Source organism: Prosopis cineraria, unplaced genomic scaffold (genome assembly GCF_029017545.1).
Source record: "Prosopis cineraria cultivar Desert tree isolate PC_DT_omini unplaced genomic scaffold, ASM2901754v1 PC11, whole genome shotgun sequence".
NCBI lineage: Eukaryota > Viridiplantae > Streptophyta > Magnoliopsida > Fabales > Fabaceae > Prosopis > Prosopis cineraria.
In genome coordinates this window covers 21,311,840-21,337,147 of record NW_026555342.1, presented here as the reverse complement: position 1 = coordinate 21,337,147, position 25,308 = coordinate 21,311,840, and the positions used below count along the sequence as shown (strand labels likewise).

The 25,308-nt window shown below is 32.4% G+C and overlaps 2 protein-coding genes across 4 annotated transcripts; one reads left to right on the top strand and one right to left on the bottom strand.

The window, feature by feature from the left end:
• The first annotated feature begins 1,336 nt into the window (after positions 1–1,336).
• Positions 1,337–17,766, top strand: LOC129286755 (apoptosis inhibitor 5-like protein API5). Its single transcript, XM_054922768.1, has 19 exons — positions 1,337–1,432; positions 1,598–1,708; positions 1,850–2,011; positions 2,391–2,490; positions 2,575–2,640; positions 3,273–3,370; positions 3,456–3,530; positions 3,750–3,899; positions 4,445–4,510; positions 4,585–4,650; positions 6,980–7,090; positions 7,463–7,552; positions 7,638–7,744; positions 11,186–11,300; positions 11,381–11,446; positions 11,557–11,657; positions 12,034–12,234; positions 17,433–17,501; positions 17,630–17,766. The coding sequence occupies exons 2-18, from the start codon at positions 1,622–1,624 to the stop codon at positions 17,488–17,490; spliced, it is 1,719 nt and encodes a 572-aa protein (XP_054778743.1). The 5' UTR covers positions 1,337–1,432; positions 1,598–1,621; the 3' UTR covers positions 17,491–17,501; positions 17,630–17,766.
• LOC129286753 (glutamate receptor 2.7-like) lies at positions 12,702–17,964 on the bottom strand. Of its 3 annotated transcripts, XM_054922766.1 has the most exons (6): positions 17,842–17,964; positions 17,444–17,647; positions 15,695–16,998; positions 14,797–15,103; positions 14,066–14,463; positions 12,702–13,898 (listed from the first exon to the last, which is right to left on the bottom strand). In XM_054922766.1, the coding sequence occupies exons 2-6, from the start codon at positions 17,544–17,546 to the stop codon at positions 13,353–13,355; spliced, it is 2,658 nt and encodes an 885-aa protein (XP_054778741.1). In that variant the 5' UTR covers positions 17,547–17,647; positions 17,842–17,964; the 3' UTR covers positions 12,702–13,352. The 3 variants fall into 3 exon arrangements, with proteins under 3 accessions (XP_054778741.1, XP_054778739.1, XP_054778740.1); XM_054922764.1 differs by lacking the exon at positions 17,842–17,964 and having other exon boundaries at positions 17,444–17,740; XM_054922765.1 differs by lacking the exon at positions 17,842–17,964 and having other exon boundaries at positions 14,114–14,463; positions 17,444–17,740.
• Positions 17,965–25,308: the final 7,344 nt, after the last annotated feature.

The window sequence follows — 25,308 nt, the reverse complement described above, 5'->3', positions numbered from 1 at the left end:
ACTAAAAGAGGAACTCTTGATCCAACAAAAAACATACAAACAACATTTTCAGGATAAAAGGTCACTTTTTATTATCTTGAGTGGATCAGCCTATAAAATTGACTATTATAAATAAATACACTCTCTCATATGCATTATAACTAGAGAGAGATAATCTTAACAGTTTAGTTGAAATATTAACTTGATTCAACGATAATTATAAAGAGATAAGGAAAAGTGGGTCCCATTAGCTTCAATTAATGAATGTTTATGATTTTTAAACAACGAGGCCAATATTACTCATTTGAGAATATTTTAGGAGTAAAATTGCATCTTAACCCATGAAAAATGGGTCCTACTAATAAATGTTTTAAATGATGGGAGCAACATTGCTCTGATTTAATTAGTTTAGGGGCAACATTACTATGATGAGTAGTTTAGAGACAACACTGTTCTTCTAAAAATAGTTTAAGAACAAAATTATACCTTAACCTTTTTAAAAACTATTTTGTAATACAATTTTTAAAATTTTTTTTCAAGACAAAACAAAGAGAATATATGTTTGGTTGTGTTAATTTGAAAACATTTTTAAAATTTAAAAATTGATCAATAGTAATGGTCATTGATAGTTAATGACGACGACTTATTATAATCATTAGTCACATGGACTATAGTTTTAATAATTAAATGTAATATATTTTGAAAATAAGAAAAATAAAATAAAAACATCTTTATGATGCTTCTTTTTGTTTAAATAAAAAATAAGAACAGTTTTAAAAACAATTAGATTCAAAACAATTTTCCAAACAACTTTTTAATTTTTTTTTTGAAAAACCAAAAACTATTTTTGAAAATAGAAACCAAGGGCCTATTTGGTTTTTATTTTCATTTTTTGTTTTTTAAAATTATTTTGAAATATAGTTTTTAAAATTTATTTTCAAAAAAAATAAAAAAATGCGTTTAATTGTGTTAATTCAAAAATTAATTTTATAATTAAAAATTCACAGAGATGGTTGCTAATAATTAATGTTGGTGGTTTATGATAATAATTAGTCAATACGATTGTAGTTTGCATCAATAATCAAATATAATGTATTTTTGAAAATAAAAAAATAAAATATTTTTATTTTTTAAATAGAATATTTTTGAAAATAATTAAAATCAAAACACTTCTTCAAACAAATTTTTTAATTTTTTAAATGAAAAACTGTTGTTTTAAATACATACCAAACAAGGCCCAAGTTTCTTCTTCTTCTTCTTGTTTTTTCTTTTTTTAAAAATACAATGACGCGGAAAATTTCATGCAAAATGATGAGAAGGCCCAAGGTTCTTAGTTCACAGCCTTTGGTAAAGTCTTCCTGATTCGAGTTTTGAACTGTTGATCAGTCAATCTCCCATTACCTTCGTCTTCGTGTTCCTTCCTCATTGCCCACACTAACTTCAAGCTCTTCAGGTACTCTCTTTGCTGCACTCCTTTTTGTTCTTTTTCTCCTGCGTCATTTTAACTACTCAGTCAGTACCGAGTTCAAGCACCCTGCTTCACTCCACGTAGGAACTCCCAGCAAAAGCCCTTTTATTTTCATTTCTTCATGCTGATTTTATACTAATTGTTATTCAGTTTCAATCAGCTTTTGATACCCCAATGACTGAGCCTTCTGATGAGGCTGCTTTCATCGAGAGACTCTATGAATACGGCGAGCAACTCAATAATGCCAAAGACAAGTCTCAGGTCCTCCATTTTTGTTTTAACGCGCTTGAATTCAATCATTTAGGGATTGTTTTTATTTGCTCTAGGGTTTTAGTTCGTAAATGGAGTTTTTAGTTGTGTTTTTTTTTTTTTCCGGATTTCATGTGTAGTGGGATTTTACAGAATGTGAAGGACTACCAGGGAATTATTGATGCCGCCAAGACTAGTAATAAGGCGAAGCAGCTGGCTGCTCAACTCATTCCCAGGTTCTTCAAGTTCTTCCCTGACCTTTCTGGTCCTGCCCTTTATGCCCATCTTGATTTGGTTGAGGAAGAAGAGCTTGGGTAAGTACCCTATTCGCACGAAACACAAGCATATGTCATAGTAATATTTATAGCTTCCTACTTGGCAGTGAAGAAGCGTTATACTGAAGGAAAGAAATCAAGTTACCCTTTGGTAAAAACAGCTTCTTTTAGTAGTTTTGTTATGCCATGACATCATTACTTTTATACCACTTACTAAATATAAATTCAGTGCCTTGTCTCTCTTTGAATAATTGAAGCAAGACAATGTATATGTGTAGGCTTTGTTATGACAGGTTGAAAATAAAATGATTGTTTAAGAGTATTGCATTAACCATTTTCTTCGCCCTGTGGATCATTGGTCAATTCAGTATCTGCTGTTACTTATTTTCTTTCTTTTGTGTTCTTTTCCTGATATACAGGTCCGGGTGCAAGCAATAAGAGGATTACCCCTTTTCTGCTCAGATACACCAGATAATATAGGGAAGATAGTTGATATTCTTGTGCAAATTCTTGGATCTGGTAATTGATGATTGATGAAGTTTTTTGTTCATCAGAACTTGATCATCTGCTATGATTCTGATCTTTTTCACTTGGTGCTCTTAGAGGAATTTGTGGAGCGGGATGCTGTACACAAGGCTCTTATGTCTTTACTGAGGCAAGATGTTAAAGGTATTTTTATACTCTTCTATGTTAAGCAAGAATACTCTTAATGGAATAATATGGTAGTTAGAATTGAAGCTAATCTTGGACGTATCATTCCAGCTAGGATTTTATGGTTAGGATTACAATAACTTTTCTGACTTGGTTATCATCTCTTGGTTTAAATTCCTGAAGGGCCCTTATCTGAATCCATATTAACACACTATCATAGTAATTTCATAAAAAATCAGCTTGTAGGTTTTCCATAAAGAATCTCTGGAATAAATTTGTACAGATTTTTTACTTGTTTGTTTGCAATACCTTGTTGCTAGATATTTACTTCAAATCATAAACCAGTTATACCTTAATTACTTTGTTAGAAAACTACAGACCAATACAGATGCACAATACATGATTTACACGTGCATAAATAATCAGAAATGTATGTGATAAATATGAGAGCTATTATGAATCAACTTATCAATATGATGGTGAGCTTATGCAACATGTCATTTCTAAAATTTCTACAAAAATGAATCGAATGCTTAATATATATATATATATATTTTATTAGCAAAAGTTGCTTCATATTTTTAAAAATTCTGAACATATGTGATTACACTGGCATCTTTAGCTGTCTTATGGAATAGATGGTCATGCAGCTTCCTTGACAACCTTGTTCAAGCACATTGGGAGCGTTGAAGAGCTAAGTACAGATGATGTTATTCGTGAAAAAGTTATAAACTTTGTTAGAGATAAGGTGAAAAGCCAAATGAATGATTCTATTGGACCCTTTTTCATTTCATCTTTTGAGTAGAAAGGAATACTAATTATCATTGTTTCAGGTTTTTCCTATTAAATCCGAACTGTTGAAGCCCCAGGAGGAAATGGAAAGACACATAACTGATCTGATAAAAAAGGTATCAGTATTTGGCTAACTGAATAGTATTATCGGTATAATTTTGTGTTTAAAATATATCATATCAAATTAAAAGTAAGTCACTTCTATTTGGAAACCATGGTCAATATAACTCACGTTAGATTTTGTGCAAAACATGGGCCCACAGTCTAATTAGTTAGTATTTATTTATTTTTTAACGTTATAGAAAGTTCATTATTGTTGTTGAATTCCATTGTAGAGTTTAGAAGATGTATCTGGCACAGAATTTCGAATGTTTATGGATTTCTTGAAGAGTTTGAGCCTGTTTGGAGAAAAAGCTCCACCTGAGCGAATGAAAGAACTGATTGGAATTGTTGAGGGGCAAGCTGATTTAGATGCACAATTCAATGTAAGTGTCCCCTTTTGTTAAACAAGCTCATTTTATATGTAAAATAAGTTTCTGGGGAGTTATTCATATTTTAGGGTTTAATCATTGCAAAAAGTAAAATGGGTTTAGCATTTTGATTTACACTGTTGAGAGTCTCTTTTGTGATGATTATTTTAGATTTTCTCATCACAATGCTGCTTTTTGAAATACTAGTCTGACTTACATTGGTTTTGGTAATGATGACTGCATTTTTCTCTTTGTTGTTGAGTAAATTTATTTTTCCATCAGGTCTCATTTCTCTTCTTTCCTCTCTCTTTCTCTAATCCTTAAAAATGTCATCGGGAAACTATCCTAATCTTGCATCAAGTAGGCAGTAATTTTTACTTGTTAGGCTTCATGCTGAAAGTGTGAAGGATGTGGAATTGGGCATGTGCATGGGATTCAATTATGAAAGTAAGATAAATTTGTCTTCATTTTGGAAATATAATGATAGCACATAGAAGTTCATCCCATGCAACTATTATGTTTTTGTCTCATTCTTATGTTTCCTTAATGAACAATTGCAGGCTTTAGATGCTGATCATATTGACAGATTGATATCATGCCTTCACATGGCACTTCCATTTGTTGTGGTAAGGAGTGTTTAATTTTCATCTTACCTATTTGGTTTCCCCTTGAGTTTTCTGAAAACGGCTGAAATTCTCAGAGGGGTGCATCTAGCAGCAAATTTCTTACCTATGTAAACAAGTTCATCATTCCTGTTTTTGACCAGGTAATACCTTTGAACTTTTAGTTTCAAAGAACAAACATGTAATTCAATGTATTGTTTCTGGGACCAATATATATGAGGAGGGGGATTGACACCGATGCAAGAATTGAAATACATGTACCCTTGAATATATTATTGTAGGAAGTGATTTGCATTGATCTGACCATGGAATTAGAGGCAATTGTAATGTTGACATTGATTATCAATCTTAGAAAAAGCATATTGCTGAGAAAAAGAAAAGAAAAAATAGATAACCTAAATGTGTAATTAGATAGGTTCCATAGGACAAGACAAATCAATAAAATCTACTAATTATGGAGATATTACAGCCTTTTGCATGATAAATTTAATATAATCTAACATTTCAATAACATTGGAATGCTAATCTTGACACTAGTTATGTGGAGGTTGGTAGTTGACAACTGTTATCAAAACTGGTCCAACTGGTTTTCGGTTACACCTAAAAACTGCTTTTCCTACAAACCGCTCGTGAACCGGTTGAACCAGCCATGTTTCTTTTTTATTTTTTTTATTTTTTAATTCATATTTCTAAAATATAATTTATACATATTTATACCCAATAAGCATGATGAAATGAAAAGATGCAAGAAATATGTATGAATTATGTATATATGTATATATTTTAAAGTTATAAATTATAAATTATGAACAATTATATATATATTTTGGATGAAAATGATGTTATAAATTACAAATTATCTTGTTTGAAATTTACATATTCATTTTTCTTACTATATATGATTATTTCTTTCTACTTTAAATATATAATATTTAAAATATATCAATTTATTTATGACCTTTTGGACCCCGGTTTAGACCGCTATCCGACCATTGAACCGTGAACCGGTACTTCAACTGGTTCAATGACTGGTCTTGTTTTCATAACATTGGTTGACATATGTGTGGTTTCACTAAAGCTCTGACCTTTCTGTATTCAGTAACATGCTTTATTCCTGCAATATACTTTAGCGATAGAGAATCCTGTTTCTTTTGCTATTGTTTTTTTTCTTTAATTAATTTTTTTTTGTTTACGATAATGCAATGATATGATATTGGAAAATATGCAAATCCTTATTTGTTGCATAATACTTGACTTGGCCACTATGTTAGATTAAAATTTGTATTTGTAATCTGATGTGTAAATTGTAATTAATAGAAGAGGGCAGTTATTAGTCAGTAACTGTTAGTGGTACAGGGAGTTAGTAAGTCAGCAACTATATAAAGTGGGGGAGTTTGTAAATCAAGAATTATGTTTTTGGAGTAATCTCAGAAGTATTATTTCTCCCCCCACCCTTCTCTCCCTATTCTTTCTACCACTATCTAACATAATCACTTAAAGTTTCTGGGGGCTTGTGTTTAGTCAAATATGGGCGATACAAAATTTCAATACATAGAACCGGTGCTTTTTGATCAGACATTTTAAAGGACATTTCCCTCCTAAAAAGAATTGGCCCCCCACACCCCCAAGGGGGCAGGGCTTTTGCTTTCTTTGGACCTTACATCAAAAGAAAAGGGCAGGTGCTTGATTTTCTGAGCTTGTTTATTTAATCTCCCTTGTTAGGGTGTACAAAGGTCTTATTTCTTTCATTTGCGCTTCTTTTATACAAAATTGGAGTTATATTTTGATACTATTGATATAATAATATCTTGTATTCAGGGAATGGGAACAAAGGCAATTTAGAAAACAAATATTCTGATTTTGATACGTGAATTATAACACTGAGATTCTGTGTTTTTAATTATTACATTCAAGACCTTCAACAAAATTCTAGCTGCCTGTTGGTTTAATATATGAAATAATGCATGGCATAATTTTCTCCTTGTAGGTTAACAAATCTTTTATTTTCTACTTATTCCATGAACCTTTTGATTGTTAACTTTCTTAAACTAAATGTACTGTTTACCAACCTTGATGCAACTCTGCTCATCTTTATGCTATAGTGATTGTCAAATTGATAGGAATTGTAAACGTCTTGAATTTTTTTTTTTTTAATATGGAGGAAGAACAGTTCAGAAAACTTAATCCCTTCTGAACTTACTCTGTCTTCATGTTATTTTATTTCTAAAGAGTGGTCAGCTTTGTGATTTTTAGTTGCTTGCGTTATTCTGGTAAAAATTATAATAAGAAAATATATTTTGATATTTCAACTAGGCAGCTTACCAAATGTTATAGTACTTTGGGGTTAGTTGAAGCTGGTTCCTAATTAGTAGTGACACCTGAGTGGAGTTTGTTTGTGGAAATCTTTCAACTGAGATTTTTATTTCCATATGGGGAGACTTACATAATGATTTTCCCCCCCTCTCTTTTCAGCTTCCTGAAGAACGAAAAGTAGATCTACTTAAAGACCTTGCAGAATTTTCACCTTACACTACACCACAAGATTCACGCCAAATTCTTCCTTCTATTGTTCAGTTGCTAAAAGTATGTTGAAAATGCAATATCAATAAATAGTTTATATGAATAATCAATAATGTACTACATCTTAACCATGCTTCCTGCTAAAATTAATATTATGTTTTCTGGTTTATGTTCTGCTAAATATCCCAGCACATCTTTGATGTGCTAAAAGAGATGGCTAGCTTAAGTTTCACACAATTTTTGGCAACTTTTATGGGCCATTGTATCATATAAATTTGAGCGTAGAACTCTATCTTTTATAAATTTATATATAAGTTTGATAATTGTCTGTTCTAGCTTATTATTTTCAACATCATAATCATGTATGGTGATTTAACATTGCCTATTTCCTTGATCTCTTCATCTTCTAAAATCGTTTTTCATTCATTCTGTCAGAAATACATGTCTTGGAGGAAGACTGGAGAAGAGATGAACTTCACTTATGTTGAGTGCTTGTTATACACATTTCATCACCTAGCTCACAAGGTAATTGTATCAGCCTTGCAGAAATGTTACACCGTTGAGTAAGTTACTGCTGAGGTATTGTTAATTGATTTCAGCTATTATGTAGGTTCCTAATGCCACAAATAGTTTATGTGGTTACAAGATTGTTACTGGCCAGCCATCTGATAGGCTTGGAGAGGACTTTTCAGAGCATTATCAGGATTTTACTGAGAGGTATTATCTTTCTTATAAAAACTGTACATAATACATAACCAACCTATCTTTTAATTTTGCATTATGAAAACGATTCATTCTTGGTTAACATTATTATTTTAGGGGAAATTGTTGTCAGTTTATGGAGCTAAGCAGAGTTAAAAACTTTTAGTTAATTAGTTGGGTTGTGAAGAGGGTGAGAGCTGGTAAATGATTCATACTTCAATGCAGCTTCATATATTAGCTTCTTCCTTGGGAGAATTACCAATTTGGTCCCACTCTAAACTAGTATCTTTGGAGCAGAGTGATTGAACTGAAATTCTATTTGAAAGGTTCAACTATGATTGTCTTAAACTGAGTAACTAGAACAACAATAAGCCTTATCCTACTAACTGAGGTTGCCCAAAAAATCCAAATCAAACCCCCAACCACTAGAGCATGGCAAGAACCCAAAAAAAAAAAACAAAGAAAGAAAAAGAAAAACTGGACTACGGAAAATTAGGCTATCTTTTGGTAATGTTCGGTTGATACTCAATATTGATGCAACACACACACACACTGCCACAGATTCAAACTGAGGAAGAGTAGAGAGAAAAACAGAAACAGAGAAGGGAGAATTGGAGAAAAGAGAAACGAAGAATAGAGTAGGGAAGGGGGGTGGAGAAAGAGACAGAACGAAGGGACTGGAGGAGAAACTTTCAGAACATCACTGCGAAACATTTCATTCATCAAATCCGATTCAAAGTACATGAAAGCAACCTATTTATAAGCTCAAGGTTTCCTTTCCTTTAAGGAAACCTCCTACCCACTTGCTGTTATAATAATAGGAAAAAAAAAAATCCCAGTTGCAGGTTTCCTTCTCACTGAGAAAGCTTACAAAAAAGTATTTGAATAACAAAAGCCACACAAAAGCAACTTATTCTTTCTAGAGTAATATTTTCCGTAATTCCTATCAAATATTCTTTTACCTTTCTGTATCCTGGGGTAGCATCAAATTTGCTTGAAGTGTCAGTATCAGTATGGCTTGATTGTAAACTCTTGGGTTGATTAGACTCCATTATTAATATTCAGTTTGGTATGTCTGTTGATCTATATGATTTAGAGGAGTCAACGTATCATTTCCTATACTGTGCCCCTAATCAGCGTGTTTTCTCAATTATTTATGCTTGCTGTTTCTATTGTCTGTTTATAGTATTCTGCTGTTTCTATTGTCTGTTTATAGTATTCTGCCGTGTGGTTACTGGATATCTTCCCCCCCCCCCCGCCCCGGGCAGATGAGGTTTCTGTTATTTCTATGCCTTGTCTTTTTTACTAGAGTATTTGTAGGCTTGGAAGTTGTTGACCGAGACTTCTTAGTTAATAACATTAATAAAAGCTTGATAAATGATAGAGCAAAATGGCGTCGTGCAATTTATGTAACCAATCTTATCTAGTGAGATGAGGCTGCTTGTTGTTGTAGTATAAGTAGGCTTGGTATAGTAACAGTAACAGCTCTTTTAATAGTGAGGGCTGGGTGAATACCATAGACTTAGGCTATGTTTGGTTCAAAGTATTGGAAGGGTGGGATTGGGACTGGTATTAGGCAATCCTACCTTTTCATGTTTGGTATGGAGGAATGAAAAATTTAATCCCAATACCAATCCTTCCAAGGTGGGATTACTCAATACTACCCACCCCCTTAGTATTAGAAAATCAATCCTAGGATTGATTATTTTTTGGCCAAAATGCCTTCCCCCACCCCTCTGTCGTCTCTCCCTCTACCCTCCACCCCCTATCTCTCGTCCCTTCCTCTACCCTTTAGCCTCCACCCCACCTCACAGCCATAACAAGGACTGCGACAGCGATGGCGACGACACACAGGCACAATATTGATGCTTGAATCAGGATGAAGAACATCAACAACGATGACGCAAGGAAAGAGTTGAGCAACAATGGACAAACGATTGCATAACGGCTAATGAACGACGTCTTTGTTCCCACGCCGATGATCGAAAAGAGAGAAGAGGAAGGTCTCACTCTGTCGATCTCCATCACTTCATCGATCTACATCACCAATGTATAAGTGGCCTTCATGCATCGAAAACCAGAAAGCCATTTGCGTCGCCGTTCACTAGTAAGCAGACCTTTATCACTCTGTCTATCTACATGAAAACCAGAAAAGGAACAGTAAGAAGACAAAGAAGAAGAACATTGAGCTTGGTAAAGAGAGTAGAGGGAATGGCCATGTGTGCTGCTGTGCTCTTTGGGGGAGAAGGATAGTAATCATAGATGTGCCGTTGTGCTTTCTGGTGGAGAAGGAGAGTGAGAGCAAATGCGCCGTTGTGCTTTCTGGAGGAGGAGGAGAGTGATTTTTGGGGGAGGAGCAGCAGAAGCTACGTCACAGCTTTTTTCTTTTTATTAATTTGAGGGCATTATGGTTTTTTTTATGATTTATATTTAATTATAAAATAAAATATAGGTAAGTATTCCTTCTAAATATTACTCCATACCAAACATAATTTTAACACCTCATTCCTACTCTCAATCCCAATCCCAATCCCAATACCAGCCCCAATCCTAACCCCTTTAAATTGAAGCCTGTGTACCAAACAGGGCCTTAGAGTTATGTGATTCTATTTGTATTGGGAAGAAGGCTGGCTGAAATATAATGCTTGTGGATACATTCCACGCAGCTAACTTTTTGATTGAAGTTGTGGGAAGCATGCATGATATTAATATAAATCAATTTGTAACAGTTGTCAAGTCAAGGGATTATACTCAAGTAAAAGGTTGGAATATTTAAAGGCAATTATTTTATTTTAGTATTATTTTTCTCATAAAATATGAAGGGAATGATAGATGACAACAACATGGAAAACAAGCGGTAAAAAGTAAGCCCTGTGATTGGTCAAAGGTGGCAAAAAAGATAACAGTGCTTGGGTTTTCCTGCTGTGTCTAATCTTGTCTTCCTAGAGTTTGGGTTCCCATCAGATGCTTACTAGATGTCTTACTGGCTACTTCAAGAAGATGCTCACCAGAGGATGTATATGCTCTGGGAGTGAGCTTATTAACATCTTTGGCGGGACAATTCTATATCTTTTGTCTTAGCAATACAGTCTTATAAGAACCACTTTGTCGTCGAATTGCAAGCTTTCCTAGTCATCAAGACATACGGGTCTGATGCAAGAATAGAATTACATGGATTTAGCTACCACATTAAACGAACTTAGCATCATAAGAATCTGATTGCACTCGAAAATTGGCCACTTGTGTTCTTGTTAGCAATGATTCATGCTCGAATACTGATTTTGTCCTTCATCTTGTTACAAACTTGCAATAACTTTGGGAAAGTGAAAATTCTGAATAGTTGCAACTAAGCAATTCTGTTGTTGAATTATTGATTTTGCAAAAATTGTGTGCCTTCTCTACACTCTTACTGTGGGCTTGTGTAACATTCTTTGTTCTGGTCATTTTTTTTCTTAGATTAAATAACATTCAGGAGTTAACCCGGGCTACCGTGAGGAAGTTAAATCAGGTCATGGCTGTGCACAATGAATCAATGGCAGCTGCTAAAACAGATGAAGCAAAGGAAAAAATTGTGAGCCTTATTGTTTGGTAGTTCTGTCTTTACCTTCTCTTATTGTGCACCATGCTTACATTTTTCACACTATGTTGCAGAAAACACAAAAGCAGAACACTACAACTGGGTTGCGCACCTGCAATAACATTTTGGTAATGACAAAGGTAAGATGGATGCAACCTAGCAGGACTTTAAAATATATGCTCAAGCGTAAAGTATTTTATTCGCTGATATTTTATTCTACCTTTTCTTCCTTTCAAATTTACCTGGTTAGCCATTACACTCTAAGGCGCCTTCTTTTATTGGAGATGAGAGCATCAACCTTTCTTGGAAAGAAGCAACTAAAACTGCATCTTCTTCAACAGAGGCAGCTGGGTATGATTTTTATTTTTTTGTAAATATAACATATTATGAGTGACTTTTCTCATCATCTTTTGTACGTGTCTGCTTCCATGACTCTAAACTCTGTTTACTTTCAAAGTCAGACTGACTAAACTTTCGTGCAATTTTAGGTATTTGCTATTAGATTTTTCAATAAAAAAAATGACAAGTAAATATTTTTGTAGCTTAGAACCACAATTGAATGTTTTGAAAAACTCTACAGTTGTCTTGTGTTTGGTGAAGAACTTGGTTGTCAACACCTCTGAAACTTTATATGATCCAAGTCAGACTTATTAAAGATCTCATATGAATGAGAACAGCAGAAATAACTGAAATTGAGAAATTATGTTATTTTCCATTCATCTTGCAGAGCAAAACGGCCTGCTACTCCCTCTAAGGGATCCAACAATGTTGCATCAAAGAAGGGCCGAGGTGTTGGTGGTGGTGGTTTACAAAATCAACTTGTTAATAGATCACTGCAAGGATTACCCAGTGGTGGGAGAAGTGGTGGTTCACGGGGTAGAGGCAGGGGCTGGGGTGGAAGAAGGAGAGGGAGAGGGAGAGGATATCGGTAAATTTGATTCATTTGCTTGATTGTAGAAAGCATCAGATTTTATTTTACCGATCTGGATAACATAGAGTAGGGGATGTTGATGTCTTGGAATTCTTTTGTCAGAGGAAGTTTTGATTATAAATGATTATGATACGTTTGTATTCGTTGTGGACCAAGTTCACTGTTACACTATCTCCCAGAGTAGAGAAAATTTCAAAGTAGATCTAAGGTCGGATGAATTTTCTCTAGGCTGTCATTATAATTTTTAAGGTTATGTACTCTGTAAGCTCTCACTGACTAATTACGGGAAAGTTACTCCCAAAAACCAGGAAATTTTAGTAAAGAATAGTGGCTTCTAATGTAAAATATAAATAAACAAATGGAAGATTTGATGTAACAAAAAGAACTGTGATCCTAGTGAAAATTCCAACAGGTGTTTTCCACAATCAGTAAGGGCAAAAGGAGATTGTGCAGCTGCTCATGGATGTCATTAAATTCAGGACTGTTCTTTCTGATTTATTTACACCTCCTAATTGGGCATTTCAACAAGAGACTAGTCATTGAAGAAGTCACTAGGAGAGCACAGAAATAAGCGTGCTAGTGAACTTAATTACACAGGTATAAAAAAACTTCTAACTCAAGTACAAACTTGTACATTATCTTGAACTCAACTTTGGATTTATTCTGTCTCTCAATATTGAAAATTCCTTCCCTCATCACCTTGTCGTTAACTTGCCATTTTTTTCACCATTAGTGAGCCTCAGATTGCTTTTTTTTTAAAAAAATTTTATTATAAAATATTGAGTTAAGGATCATTCTTGCCCCTCAAATTTACCCACAAGGGTTAGTGGGCACCCCAAACTCAAATATTTTATAACAAAAAAATATTAAAAAAATGTAATGTAGGGCACACTAATGATGAATAGATGACGAGTTAACGACAGAATAACGAAGAAGGGAATCTTTAATGTCAAAGAATAGAATTGACCCATTGTTGAATTACGAGTGCCTAGTGATCCTTCGAGTAAAGTTGAAGGGAAAAAATAACCCTTAACCTAACAATTAATTTCCTATAATTAGATCATGAACTAGCCAACTAGGACTATAATAGTTAGATATACGTTCTTTCTGGTAAGTCATCTATTATCTGGGGTTTCCATTGGTGTCTCTGGCGGTGGTGAAGAGAGCACAATAACTGTTGATACAGGGGATGCAGTATCTTGTTGATGCATAGTTGAATCTGTGGTGCTGACGTAGTCCCATCTGGAAGAGCAGTTAGTTAAATCTTGTTGTGCCCCGATTGTGTGCCCATACAACTGAGTTTCCTGAATAAGCGTTCTGCTATATACTCGCTTAGCCAATTCAACTGCTCTTATCCAAACTGTTATATCACTTGTGAGTCCATTGCCTTCTCGAGACCCATTTTGAGTTAGCTGACAAAATCCTTGCGACTGAATGATAGAAAATAGTAAACAGATGGTAGATGTGACCCCAGAAATGACAAAGAGAACCCAGAAATTTTCAAGCTTCAGACTTTGTGTATCATTGGAGGTTGAGTTGTTGGTGCACTCGTTTGAGTGATACAACCATTTTGCTTCCAAGTTGGTTAGTTCTCCCTTCTCTGAAAGCTGCAATATTGCTTTTGAAACATCTTTGGCCACTGGGGATCCTTTTTGGAACATCTGCATAATGTGATTGATAAAGAAAATCCAAGTTAAATACTTAACTGTGTAAAGGTAGATGAACAATGTTTATTATTACATGACAGAAAACATATCACTTCCAAGTCTTATTCCTAATTTTGAGACAAAGGAAGTTATTGAAGATATGGAGTTCTATTATTACTTACAAAGCCTAGTCCTCCAAATCTGGTTGTTGGTGTGGAGCCAGAATATACCTTGCAGTATGTACTTATGTACACTTTCTCATAAGGGAGTTCAAGAAAAGCTGCGGCTATTGAATTGTTTTTGAATTCACCATCATAATAGTACTCACTACTTATGTTGATGATGTTTTTTGGGCTGAACCTTTCAACTTTCTCGAGGTATGTTCTAACAAACGAGTCACCATCACAGCCAATTTTCATGTTGTTCATCTTCAGCCACTCGATGCTTGTAACATTTGGCTGCAGTTGTTGAACTGTTAGCATTGAAGAAAGGCTAGCTGTGTAGCTTGAGGTCAGAACCATAACTAGAAGAAGCCATGCTCCCATCACCACACGAGATAAGTTGCCGTGCATTTGCTCCCCTGTGAGATTAATCAAAGCAGTTCAATTGACATTTTTTAGCCTAAGAAGTGCTGTTATGGGCACATAATACTGACTATGAGACATGACAAAATTGGCAATGAATCCTCATGCAGTATTGCCCTGGGTCTTGTAACAAAGAATTAAAGATTTTTTTTTTGGGGGGGGGTTTGACTTATAGTCTTGCAAGGGATCCAAATCTTTCAAGATTTTTAATCTCCAAGTGCAATCTAACGTGTTAGATGGTTTCTCATATGAGTACACTTTAACATGCACTTAAGCTTATTCATGGCAGCAAATAATGCTATTCATTGAAGTTTAGCAAAAATGCTTACTATGAGCAAAGAATAAGGAGGAGAAGGTAAACCAAAGAGCAGTGCCAAATTGTCTCTTCCAATTGCCTTGAAACTCTGGATTAGGTTCTTGTTCAAGGTACCAAACTACTGACATTGTGTAAATCAAGATTGCACCAGTAACTGCCCACATTTGCCAGGTGAATGGCTTCAGAAACATCCATGTTGAGTCTTCAGACTTCACTGGAACTATCATGGACAATCCTGATTCTGCATATGGCACAGTAAAATCCACATATTGCAGTCTCTCTGCTAGTAGGGTCATGTCACCAACCACTGCATCATAAGTCTTCCACCACCATTATAAGACAAAAAGGAAGTAATTTAGTTCGGTGAGGTAGAACCAAAATGGTACATAAAATTCAGAAGTTAACAAGACATAATGCCCTGTATGAAAAATTGAAGGTTTTCTCTGCCAAGCATGCACATGCACACGCACCCATGTGCATGCTTCGACGTAAAGACAAAAATGATTGTGAAGAAAAATATTCAGTGGTGGCTAGATTGAGAGAATCATGCTTTAGAAAACAAAGTTAAGATGTTTGTTATCTTCTAGAAATGGAAACAATAATGAAGTCTAAGGCATAGTTGAACTTGGTCACGACCATCACGTTCCCTTCAACAAAAATACTAGATTCCCTGAAAAAAATTTAATTCTGTCAAGTCTTGAATTGAATTCAGAGTTTTCTTATAGCATGTGCCATGGGGAAAGGAGTGATTGCTAGTTAAGGAAGGAAAACAACGTACATTTGGCTGCTTAAAATTCATGAAGAATGATGTCATTGTTTTTAACAGCACTCTGATAAATGATGTGTAATATAACTTCTACTTTTCTATTTCTGAAAAAGATAGAAAAGGTTGAATGAAGAAGAATTGCTACCTTGTTGTACACAAGTTGAACGAGATCAGGATAGGTTACATTGAGGGGATAAAACTCATAGGGTAGATCATATTCCAAAAGCTCTAGCACCTTGTTGAAAATCTCAATACAGAATCCACTGTATTGATTCTGATCTGGACTTTTTCCATATTCAACCTTGACAAACTTTGAAAATGAAGTTCTTCCTGGAACTGCAATTTTCAATGGGTTTCGCTTAATAGGCATATTCCAACCTTTTGGAGTTCTCTGCAAATTCCCTGGCCATTGTACTACACCGGCCAAACTTTGTGTATTAGCAGTAGCATTTTCTTCACTTTTTCCTGTAGGCAGGCTTGCGGTGAACCCATTTTCTTGAGTCCAAAAGTCTATTTCTTTATAACTCTTCCCAACTACATTTACCATCCTTAGGATAGGATTCTGCAAGAGCTGACCTGCTTCAAAATGAATTTCCCCACTTAGACCTAGAAAACTGCTAGACAATATTTCTCTTAGCAAAGCCTCTGTGCTGCTACTATTGTTCCTTTCCATTCTCTCTACTGCTTGAATGACAACTTTGATGCTATCATATGCTTGCAAAGCATAAAATCCTGGGTTACTATTATCTTCCTCTGGATTTTTTGCACGAAATTTTTTCCTGAACTGAGCTCGAAAATCTTGATACTCACCGCTATTTTCTGAATAGTGTGTCTTGATTCCTAAAGACCCTCCCATATAGGAGGAAATAACGGACTTATCCAGAGAGTCAAGCAAATTAGTTATGCTCTCTGAGATTATCCAAGCTGAATCTCTATCCACAAGTCCCATCTTTGAACTTTCTCTGAAAAAATGAGTCACCATTTCTAAGGATGAGTGCAAAACAATGAAAACACGAGACTGACTTTGCTTTACCAACTTAATCAGCTCCTCATTGATTAGCACTCCTGGATCTGGTAAAATAGATATTGGTGGAAGAGCTAAACGGTACTCTATTAGCGAACCAAAGTCTCGGAGGGCCTCAGAAAGGAGTGATAACATCCCGTCGTCTCCACCACCATAGCCGTCATCTTCATATACGACTACTACTCTTTGCCAACTGAAAGCATTCACTATGCCTGCAATGCATTTTACTTGTGCAGTCACATTGTTCGCTAGCCTTACCAGATAAGGCCATCGTTTCGGTGTCAATGGCGGGGTAATTGCAGGTGATGCAAAGGATATGATTGGAACTTGAGCTTGACTTCCAATTTCAGCCACTAGAGCAGCTTCCTGCCACGTATGCATCCCTATAATTACTTCTACTTGCTTCATTTCAATTAACTCTTCAGCTGCAACCAGGTTTAGCACAGTTAAGGGGGAACCGTATAAACTAAACCAAAAGCTGCAAGATGTTCAAATCCGTTCAGAAATCCCCTAATTTGGTATCTAACACATCAATTTGATCTCCCACCAAATCATCTTAAAAAAAAAATAATTCATTCAATTGTTACATTGTAGCAATGTTTCCCTGATATTTTATCATTGTTTGAAATTTGCTGGCCAATGTTTTCATACTCTGTTGATTTGGATTCCAAATTTGAGATGTGAGTTTACAGTGATGGGTAAACAAATAACAGATGTCAGAAGTTTACAGTGATCGGTAGAAATTCCAAGCAATTTAATGAGTGAGGAACCAAATTATTAGAAACGATACTTGAAAGACCAAGTTAAAAGTTTGAGTAGTTGTTGGTTTTTCTGAAATAGTTTTCTTTGCAAATGCTAGAGATTGCTTACCGAGAGATGTGACTCTGAAGGCTTCCTTAGTGGCGTTCTGGAAATAGAGAGCCAGCTTGTGAGTCTTCGATGTCTTATTGTAGTTTTGAGCTTCAATTTCCATGGCTAGTTGCTGTTCTTTACCAATACGAGAATTAACATCAATAATTGCACCAATACGTATAACTTTAGTGTCTCCTTTTGCAGACTCATCATCTCCATAGCCTTGTAAGAGAACACAAGAGATGAGCAGAAGAAAGAATAGCCAAAATCTTGGAAGTGCTTTAGGAATAGTAAAAAAGATATTCATTTTAGATTCTGAATCTTTGTCTAATAATCTGAAAACAAAAACTTGGAAAGTTGGTTTATGGACAAGCTAGCTTTATATCATGGCATATATAAATACAGTTAGCACTCACAGAAAGAAATCCAGGGATTCTAGGGCAGGCATTGAACTTGGAATTTTGACTGTGTCAATTATCAAGTTGCTGACTTTGCAGTTGATGACAAAGGAGCTAGCTAGCAAACAAATTATTTGCAGACATTTTTGGATACTAAGAATTCTGAGTTGAATAAGAAAAAGAAATTGTGAATGGGAAGCAGTGAAGCTGTTTTTCTTGAAATTGAGAAGAGAAAATTTGGTTTTGCGTATGAAATTTCAACAAAATGGCGCCTCAGCATTACACGAAACTTGTGGAATAAGTTGGTATGGATAGTGCAGCCTATGATAAATTTTATATTGAATATTGATGATTACTGAGTCTTACCTGTGGGTATTTTATGGTGTACACAAGATTTGCTGAGTTGTTATAGAATGAATTCACAAGTATTTTTAAAGATCTTCTGAGACTTTTACTGGTAAGTTGAGTGAGGATGACGCAGGCTTGTTTGTTTCTGTGGTCTATTTGTAATTGAAGCAAATTGATGAAAGAAAGAATTATGTGGTGAAGGAAAGATGCAGATCAGGCATGGGACCAGTGTTTTAAATTGAATTGGATCTAAGATTGCATTCATTATTAAATTAAATTTGTAAAATTCCTTTGGCAAAAATAAATAAATAAATAAATTTGTAAAAAATATTGTTTTATGATATATTGTCTAATTGTGGTTGAATTAGTGATAATTAAACGTGTATTTTTAATATTTTGTATTGAAATCGGTCAAAAAAATATATTGCGTTGAAAGAAAGGGGTAAAAAATGCAGAGATCCGCAATATTCATAAACTATAAATGCATGGAACTTTCTCCTGTTGGAGAAAGAACATTAAAAATATATAGATTAATTTTCTATCTTATATTTTTCTTTTTCTTTTTCTTTTTCTCATTTTGCCAACACTTTTTGATCATTTCAGGAAAGTTAATTTCGTGAATGGATGGATTAATCAAATGTTTTTTTATTGAAATTTGTGGGGCAAATTAAAAAAAGTAAGATTTATAAGTTCATGAGGCTTTTTATTTATTTGGCTAATTTTTTTAAGATGAGTTCTTCTTTTAAACTTGTATTTGTAAAAATGCAATTTTTTAAAATAAAATAGAAAGTTGTTTTATTAGTATGAAACTGTGAACGACCATTTAAAAAGAAAAAAGGAAAGTACCTCGAAATTTAACACAGGCAAATTCAACATACGTTAGCCTTAATTATTGGGAAATTATTGTTTAATCTAGGAAAAAACCACTTTTGTATGTGGCTGTAAAACAAAGATTGTGCCTATAGATAGAAAGCATTTGTTTAGAATTATTTTTATTTATTATTTTAAAAATTAACCTTTTATATAATGTGTTCTAAGAACAAAATAAAAAATAAAAAACTATTTTTTTTATATTTTCTTTATTTTTTAAAAAAATAATTTCAAAATACTTAAAAGATATTTTTATTTTTCTGTTGTCCAAAATAATATTTAAATTTTTTATTTTTTAAATTATTTTTTAAAAACAAATTATTAAACAGATTTTTTTTAAGAACAGAAAACTAGTTGCTAAACAAGCCCTTGCTTGTTATATTTTTTTTTTTACTGACATGTTTATTTTATTTTCTTTGGCCAAATTATTCTATGTATATATCTTTGTCACACAGAATTCAGTCTTGAACTATGACTTTCATAAGTTATCTTAATTCATTTAATATAAAAATAGAATTCAATAAAAAAATGGGATTTATAGCCCGTCCGAATTGGTTAAGATTAATTTCATTTCTTGTATTGTTTTTTTGTAATGCTCAAAATTTAAATTAAATTACCGTCTCATTTTTGTTGTCGTAGTGACTTTTTTGTTTGAGTTGAAAATGAAATATTAGAAGTATTACTCACAATGATTAAGTAGTGAAGAATCTCGAAGAAAAGGTCGCCGCGTGGAATCTTGTGTCTCCTGTACGCGTTTCGCTTGTCTCTTCCAGACTTTTTTGAGAAAATTACACCTACATCTCACAAAAAAGATTTCATTGCCAATAGGTCTATAAATTTTAAAAATATTTTTAAATTTCAAATCTTGAGTGTTTTCAAGCTGACAAAAAACATTTATAATTGAGCAATGCACATTACAACTTTTTACTACAAGATTTTATTTTTTTTAAATTGTAAATGTTTGTTGTTCAATTATAAATGTCTTTTATCAAGTTGTAAACACATAAGATTTGAAACATGAGAGTATTTTATAAATTTTATGAAACCATTTAATAATTAAACCTTTTTTATAAGATCTAGGTATAATTTTCCTTTTTTGCTTCATGCCACAACATTGTTTACGCGGTTTGCAAGTTCCAAAAAATTAGGATTCTGATTTTTTTAAATTGAAAATCAATGAATTTTATGAGGTTTTGTGAAAAATAAATAGAAGATTTTAATGGGTAAGATATAGAAAAATAAAATTTTACAAAAATATAAGAAACTCAATTTTAGAGGACTTTCTTAAGAATGATGTGTGATGAGTGGTGAGGAGGCAGTTTTGGAACTACTCTCTCCAGTCTTATTCATAAAATAAATAGAAAAAAAAAGTCTAATACAAGAAAAGAAATTTTTGAGTCATATTTATAAGTCACATTATTAAATGTTGATCACAAATTTTTTCTTTTATTTTTTATTAAATATTTTACAAAATAAATTATTAAAATATGTATATTTAAAAGGAATAAAATTTAAAATTTATTAAATTTTTATATAAATTTAATAAAATTTAATGTTTGTCTTGATATAAAAAAACATGTTAAAAGTAACGTGTAAATAAGATTAAACTGAAATGCTAAAAACTGAGTCCCATTCCCTCGCAGGCCCCCTCATGCACGCACAGATGCAGAATCCCCAACGGCATGGGTGGGACCCATCTTATGGAATAGGTAAAATTGCAAATGATATCTCCAAAGATATGTTTTTGACCAGTTCAATTATACAAAATTCCATTTGCGGCCCATTACAAAATTCCATTTGCGGGTATAATTTTCTGTCAAGTATATTCTCAAAGATTCTGTTGGGCTCCACAAGATCTTCTTTTCTTTGACTTTGAATGGTTATTCCTGTTTGGTATGAGCAAACGTTTTCAAAGAAGTAGAAATAAAGGTGTCTTTTGTCAGGCCTAATTGAATAACAATGACTTAATCAAGTTTCTCTCACATCATGAAGTGAGATTCACTGTATAAAAGTGGGTCCCACCCCCACATTTAGAAATGTTGTAATTTAATATATGTAAATCTCAAAAGAAACCTTTCTTTCATCATTTTTTTCTCACCTACTTATGAGTGTTCATGAGATGGAATAAAATTAAGATATTTTTATCTTGTGTTTCATTTTTTAAAAAAATTAAGACTACATTTTTATCTTGTCCTGTTAAAAATAAGGACAAAATTTGGATATTTTGCTATCTCAATAAATTGGATAATATAGAAAAAATGTTTGAATAATAACGTTTATTAAAATTTTAAATTACATAATTTATTAAGTTTAAAATCAAAACAACACAAGTATATAAATCATAACAATTTAAAGTAAATTACTGAATTACATTAATCACAACTACAATTGTATAACACATTATGATAACAATTATAAATTACATCTAAGCTATAATAGTAACAATAACAGACAAGCCATGCATAACATCAAGTCATTATTCTTCTTTTTTAGTTGAGATATGCTAAGCTAATTACTCTTTTAAAAATAAAGTAAGAAATACAATACAATACAAATTATCAAATAGATAGATATAAAAATAAATTATATCGTATTAATATATAGGAATAGATTACCATGTACTGCTTACTCTATATCATTAAAATTATCAATATAAAAAACTTAGTTTTAAATAAGAACTGCACTTATTTAAATTATAATTGATATAATTAATATAATTATAAATTATATTAATATAATTAATATATTTAATGTATATTTTGAAAATAAAAAATAAAATATATATATATATATATATATAATATTCAGGAGGAGATGGAGAGGGGACATGTCAAGAATAATCCCATGTTCTATCCCGTCCAATTGTTTTTGAGTTGGAACAAAACTCATCTTAATGTGACTGAAATAAAACCGGATCAATTGAAATAAGTATAAGTTGACTACCCCTAATCCTACCCCCACATTGTGAGGGTTGGAAGTGTTGTAATTTTATACATGTTCGTGTTAAAAGAAACCTTACATTTTCCAGACTCACAAGGTAAGGAAAAATGGTGGAAGAGCTAATTGGCACTTTATTAGTGAACCAAAGTCTTAGAAGGCCTCAGAAAGGAGTGACAACATGCCATAATCTCTACCACCATAGCCATCATCTTCGAAAATGGCTACTACTCTCTGCCAACTGAAAGCATTCACTATGAATGCAATGCATTTTAGTTGTGCAGTCACATTGTTAGCTAGCCTTACCAGATAAGGCCATCGTTTCTGTGTCAATGGTGTGATAATTGCAGGTGATTCCAACTTCAGCCACTAGAGCTGCTTCTTACCATGTGTGCATGCCAATAATTACTTAGCTTCTACTTTCTGCTTTTCAATTAACTCTTCAGCAGCAACTAGGTTTAGCACAATTAAGAGGGAACTGTATAATAAACTAACCCAAAAAGTCTGCAGAGAAGTTCAAATCCGTTCAGAAATCCCCCTAATTTGGTGTCTAACACAGGATGACTTTCAGTTTTGATCTCCAGCCAAATCATCTAAGAAAAGAATTATTCATTCAATCATGACAATGTAGCAATGTTTATTTTATCATTGTTTATTTGAAATTTGATGGCCAATGTTTTCATATTCGGTTGAGTTGGATTCTAAATTTGAGATGTGAGTTTACGGTGATGGGTAAATAAATAAATAACACTAAGGTCAGAAGTTTACAGTGATCGGTAGAATTTTCAAGAACTTCAATGAGTGAGAAACCAAATTAGTAGAAACGATACTTGAAAGACCAAGTTAAAAGGTTGAGTCAGGGTTTTTCTCAAGTAGTTTTCTTTGCTAATGCTAGAGATTGCTTACAAGAAGTGGCGTTCTGGAAATAGAGAGCCAACTTTGTGAGTCTTCGATGTCTTATTGTAGTTTTCTCAAATGTTTTTGATTGATATTTCAATGGCAAATTAAGAAAAGTTTAGTTCATAAGTACACGAAGTTTTTTTTTTTTTAATTTTTTTTCCTTAAAAAAAGGAGCTGTTTCTTTAAACTTGTATTTATAAATTAACTGCAATTTTTTAACATGAAATGGGACGTTATTTTATTAGCGTGACACTGTGAATGACCATTTAAAAAATAATCGTGAAAAAGAAAAAGGAAAGTACCTCGAAATTTAACACAGGCAAATTCAACATACGTTAGCCTTAATTATTGGGAAATTATTGTTTAATCAAAGAAACCACTTTTGTCTGTGGCTGTGAAACATAAATTGCGACGACAAATTACTTGTTATACTTTGTTTTTTTTTTCTTCTTATTGACATAATTATTTTTATTTTTTTATTTTTGGCTGAAATTATTCCATGTATCTTTATCACACATATTTCTGTCTTGACAGTCTAACTGTGATTTGGACAGCATAAGAATTAGGAAAAATAAAAATAAATTTTTTTAAAATTATATAAATTATAACTAATCTCTCAAAATATTATAATTTCATTGAAATTTTAAGGACTTTTTCTATTATTAGTAAATTTATGTAAATAATTAAATTGACCCTGTTAAAAATAAAAATTCTAATATTACTACAAGTGACGGAAATAACAAGTAATAATTATAAGTTTTATTTAAATAATCATAACTTTTATTTTTTATATTTGTAATAATGTAACAACAAATCACAAGTTCACATGTTAAATTCTTGATATTGCTACAAGTGTTAGAAATAATAAGTAGTGATCACAAGTTTTATTTAAATAATCACAATATTGCTTTTTATATTCACAATAATACAATAAAAATTATTACTTCGCATGTTAAATTCACAATATTGCTATAAGTATAAAAAATAATAAGTAATGATCATAAGTTTTTTTAAAACAATCATAATTTTTCTTTTTAATTTACAACAATACAATCATGAATCACAATTTCGCATGTCAAATTTATGATATTGCTACAAATATTAAAAATAACAAGTAATGATCACAAGTTGTGTTTAAATAATTATAATTTTATTTTTTATATTCACAACAATATAATATCAAATCACAACTTCGCATGTCAAATTCATAATATTGTTATAAGGACAATTTGATCATTTATATAAATTTATTAATAACCAAAAAGTTTCTAGAGACTTTAGCAAAATTATAATATTTTGAGAGATTAAATTGTCATTTATACAAGTTAGAAAAATTTTATTGTCATTTTCCTAAGAATTACTCCTCTCTTAAAAAATACATGATGTTTTTAATTAAATTACACCTCTCAATAAATTAATTAATTATCTTTAGACTAACATCATCTTTTAATATCTACCTTTATTTAATAAAATGCATTATTAAAAGGTTAATAGTTAAGTGATTTATTTATTTATTTAGTTGTTAATAGTAATTTTTGGAAAACACTCATTAATTAAACATTAAAAAAATTAAAAATGTCTTATATTTTTCACATCCAACCTAAAAAAATGTCTTATGTTTTTAAACGAAGAGAGTATAATTTTTTTTATTTAATGAATTGTTTCTTTTATAAGTTATCCTAATTCACTTAAATAGAATTCAGCTAGAAAAGGGCATGTTTTCTTCAGACCGTTCGAATCGTTAAGATGCGTATCAAATGTATTACTTGTAATTTTTTTTTGTAATACTCTAATTTTAATTGTTTTTGGGTCGTAGTATTTTGTTTTTTTTTTGTTTGACTAGCAATTGCATGCATTCTTAACGATTAAGTATGAAGGAATCTCAAAGAAAAGGACACCATGTGGAATCTTTTGCCTCCTATACGCGTTTAGCGATGTCTCTTCTAGACGATTTTTTCCTTTTTATTTTGTTTTTTTTTCGGCGACTTTTTGTTCGATGTCATGCGGTCAGTTACGCGGTTTGCAAGTTTCGACAACTAAGGATTCGTGATGGATTCTCCAAAATTAAAATCTGTAAATTTTATGAAAAACTTTAAGAAAGATATAAAAAAAGTGGATAAATAAACAAATTACATCAAACTTATGTCAGGTAATACTATATATTCTGAACTTATTTATTATTCTTTTAATTTTCAAAATGGCGTTAATTGTTTTATTTTTATTTTTAAGTTTTTTTATTTTATTTCAAGTATGTAAAAACTAAAAAGCAAAAACTTTAAATATTCCCATGTACTATGAGCACATGGTGCTCGATGTTCATCACCTTTGATATGATCTAAGCAATCTGAATTTAATCTCGCAATTCAAATTTAAAATTTTTTATTTTTATTAAAATAAAAAATTATAAAATTTTTAATAAATCCATTCTTC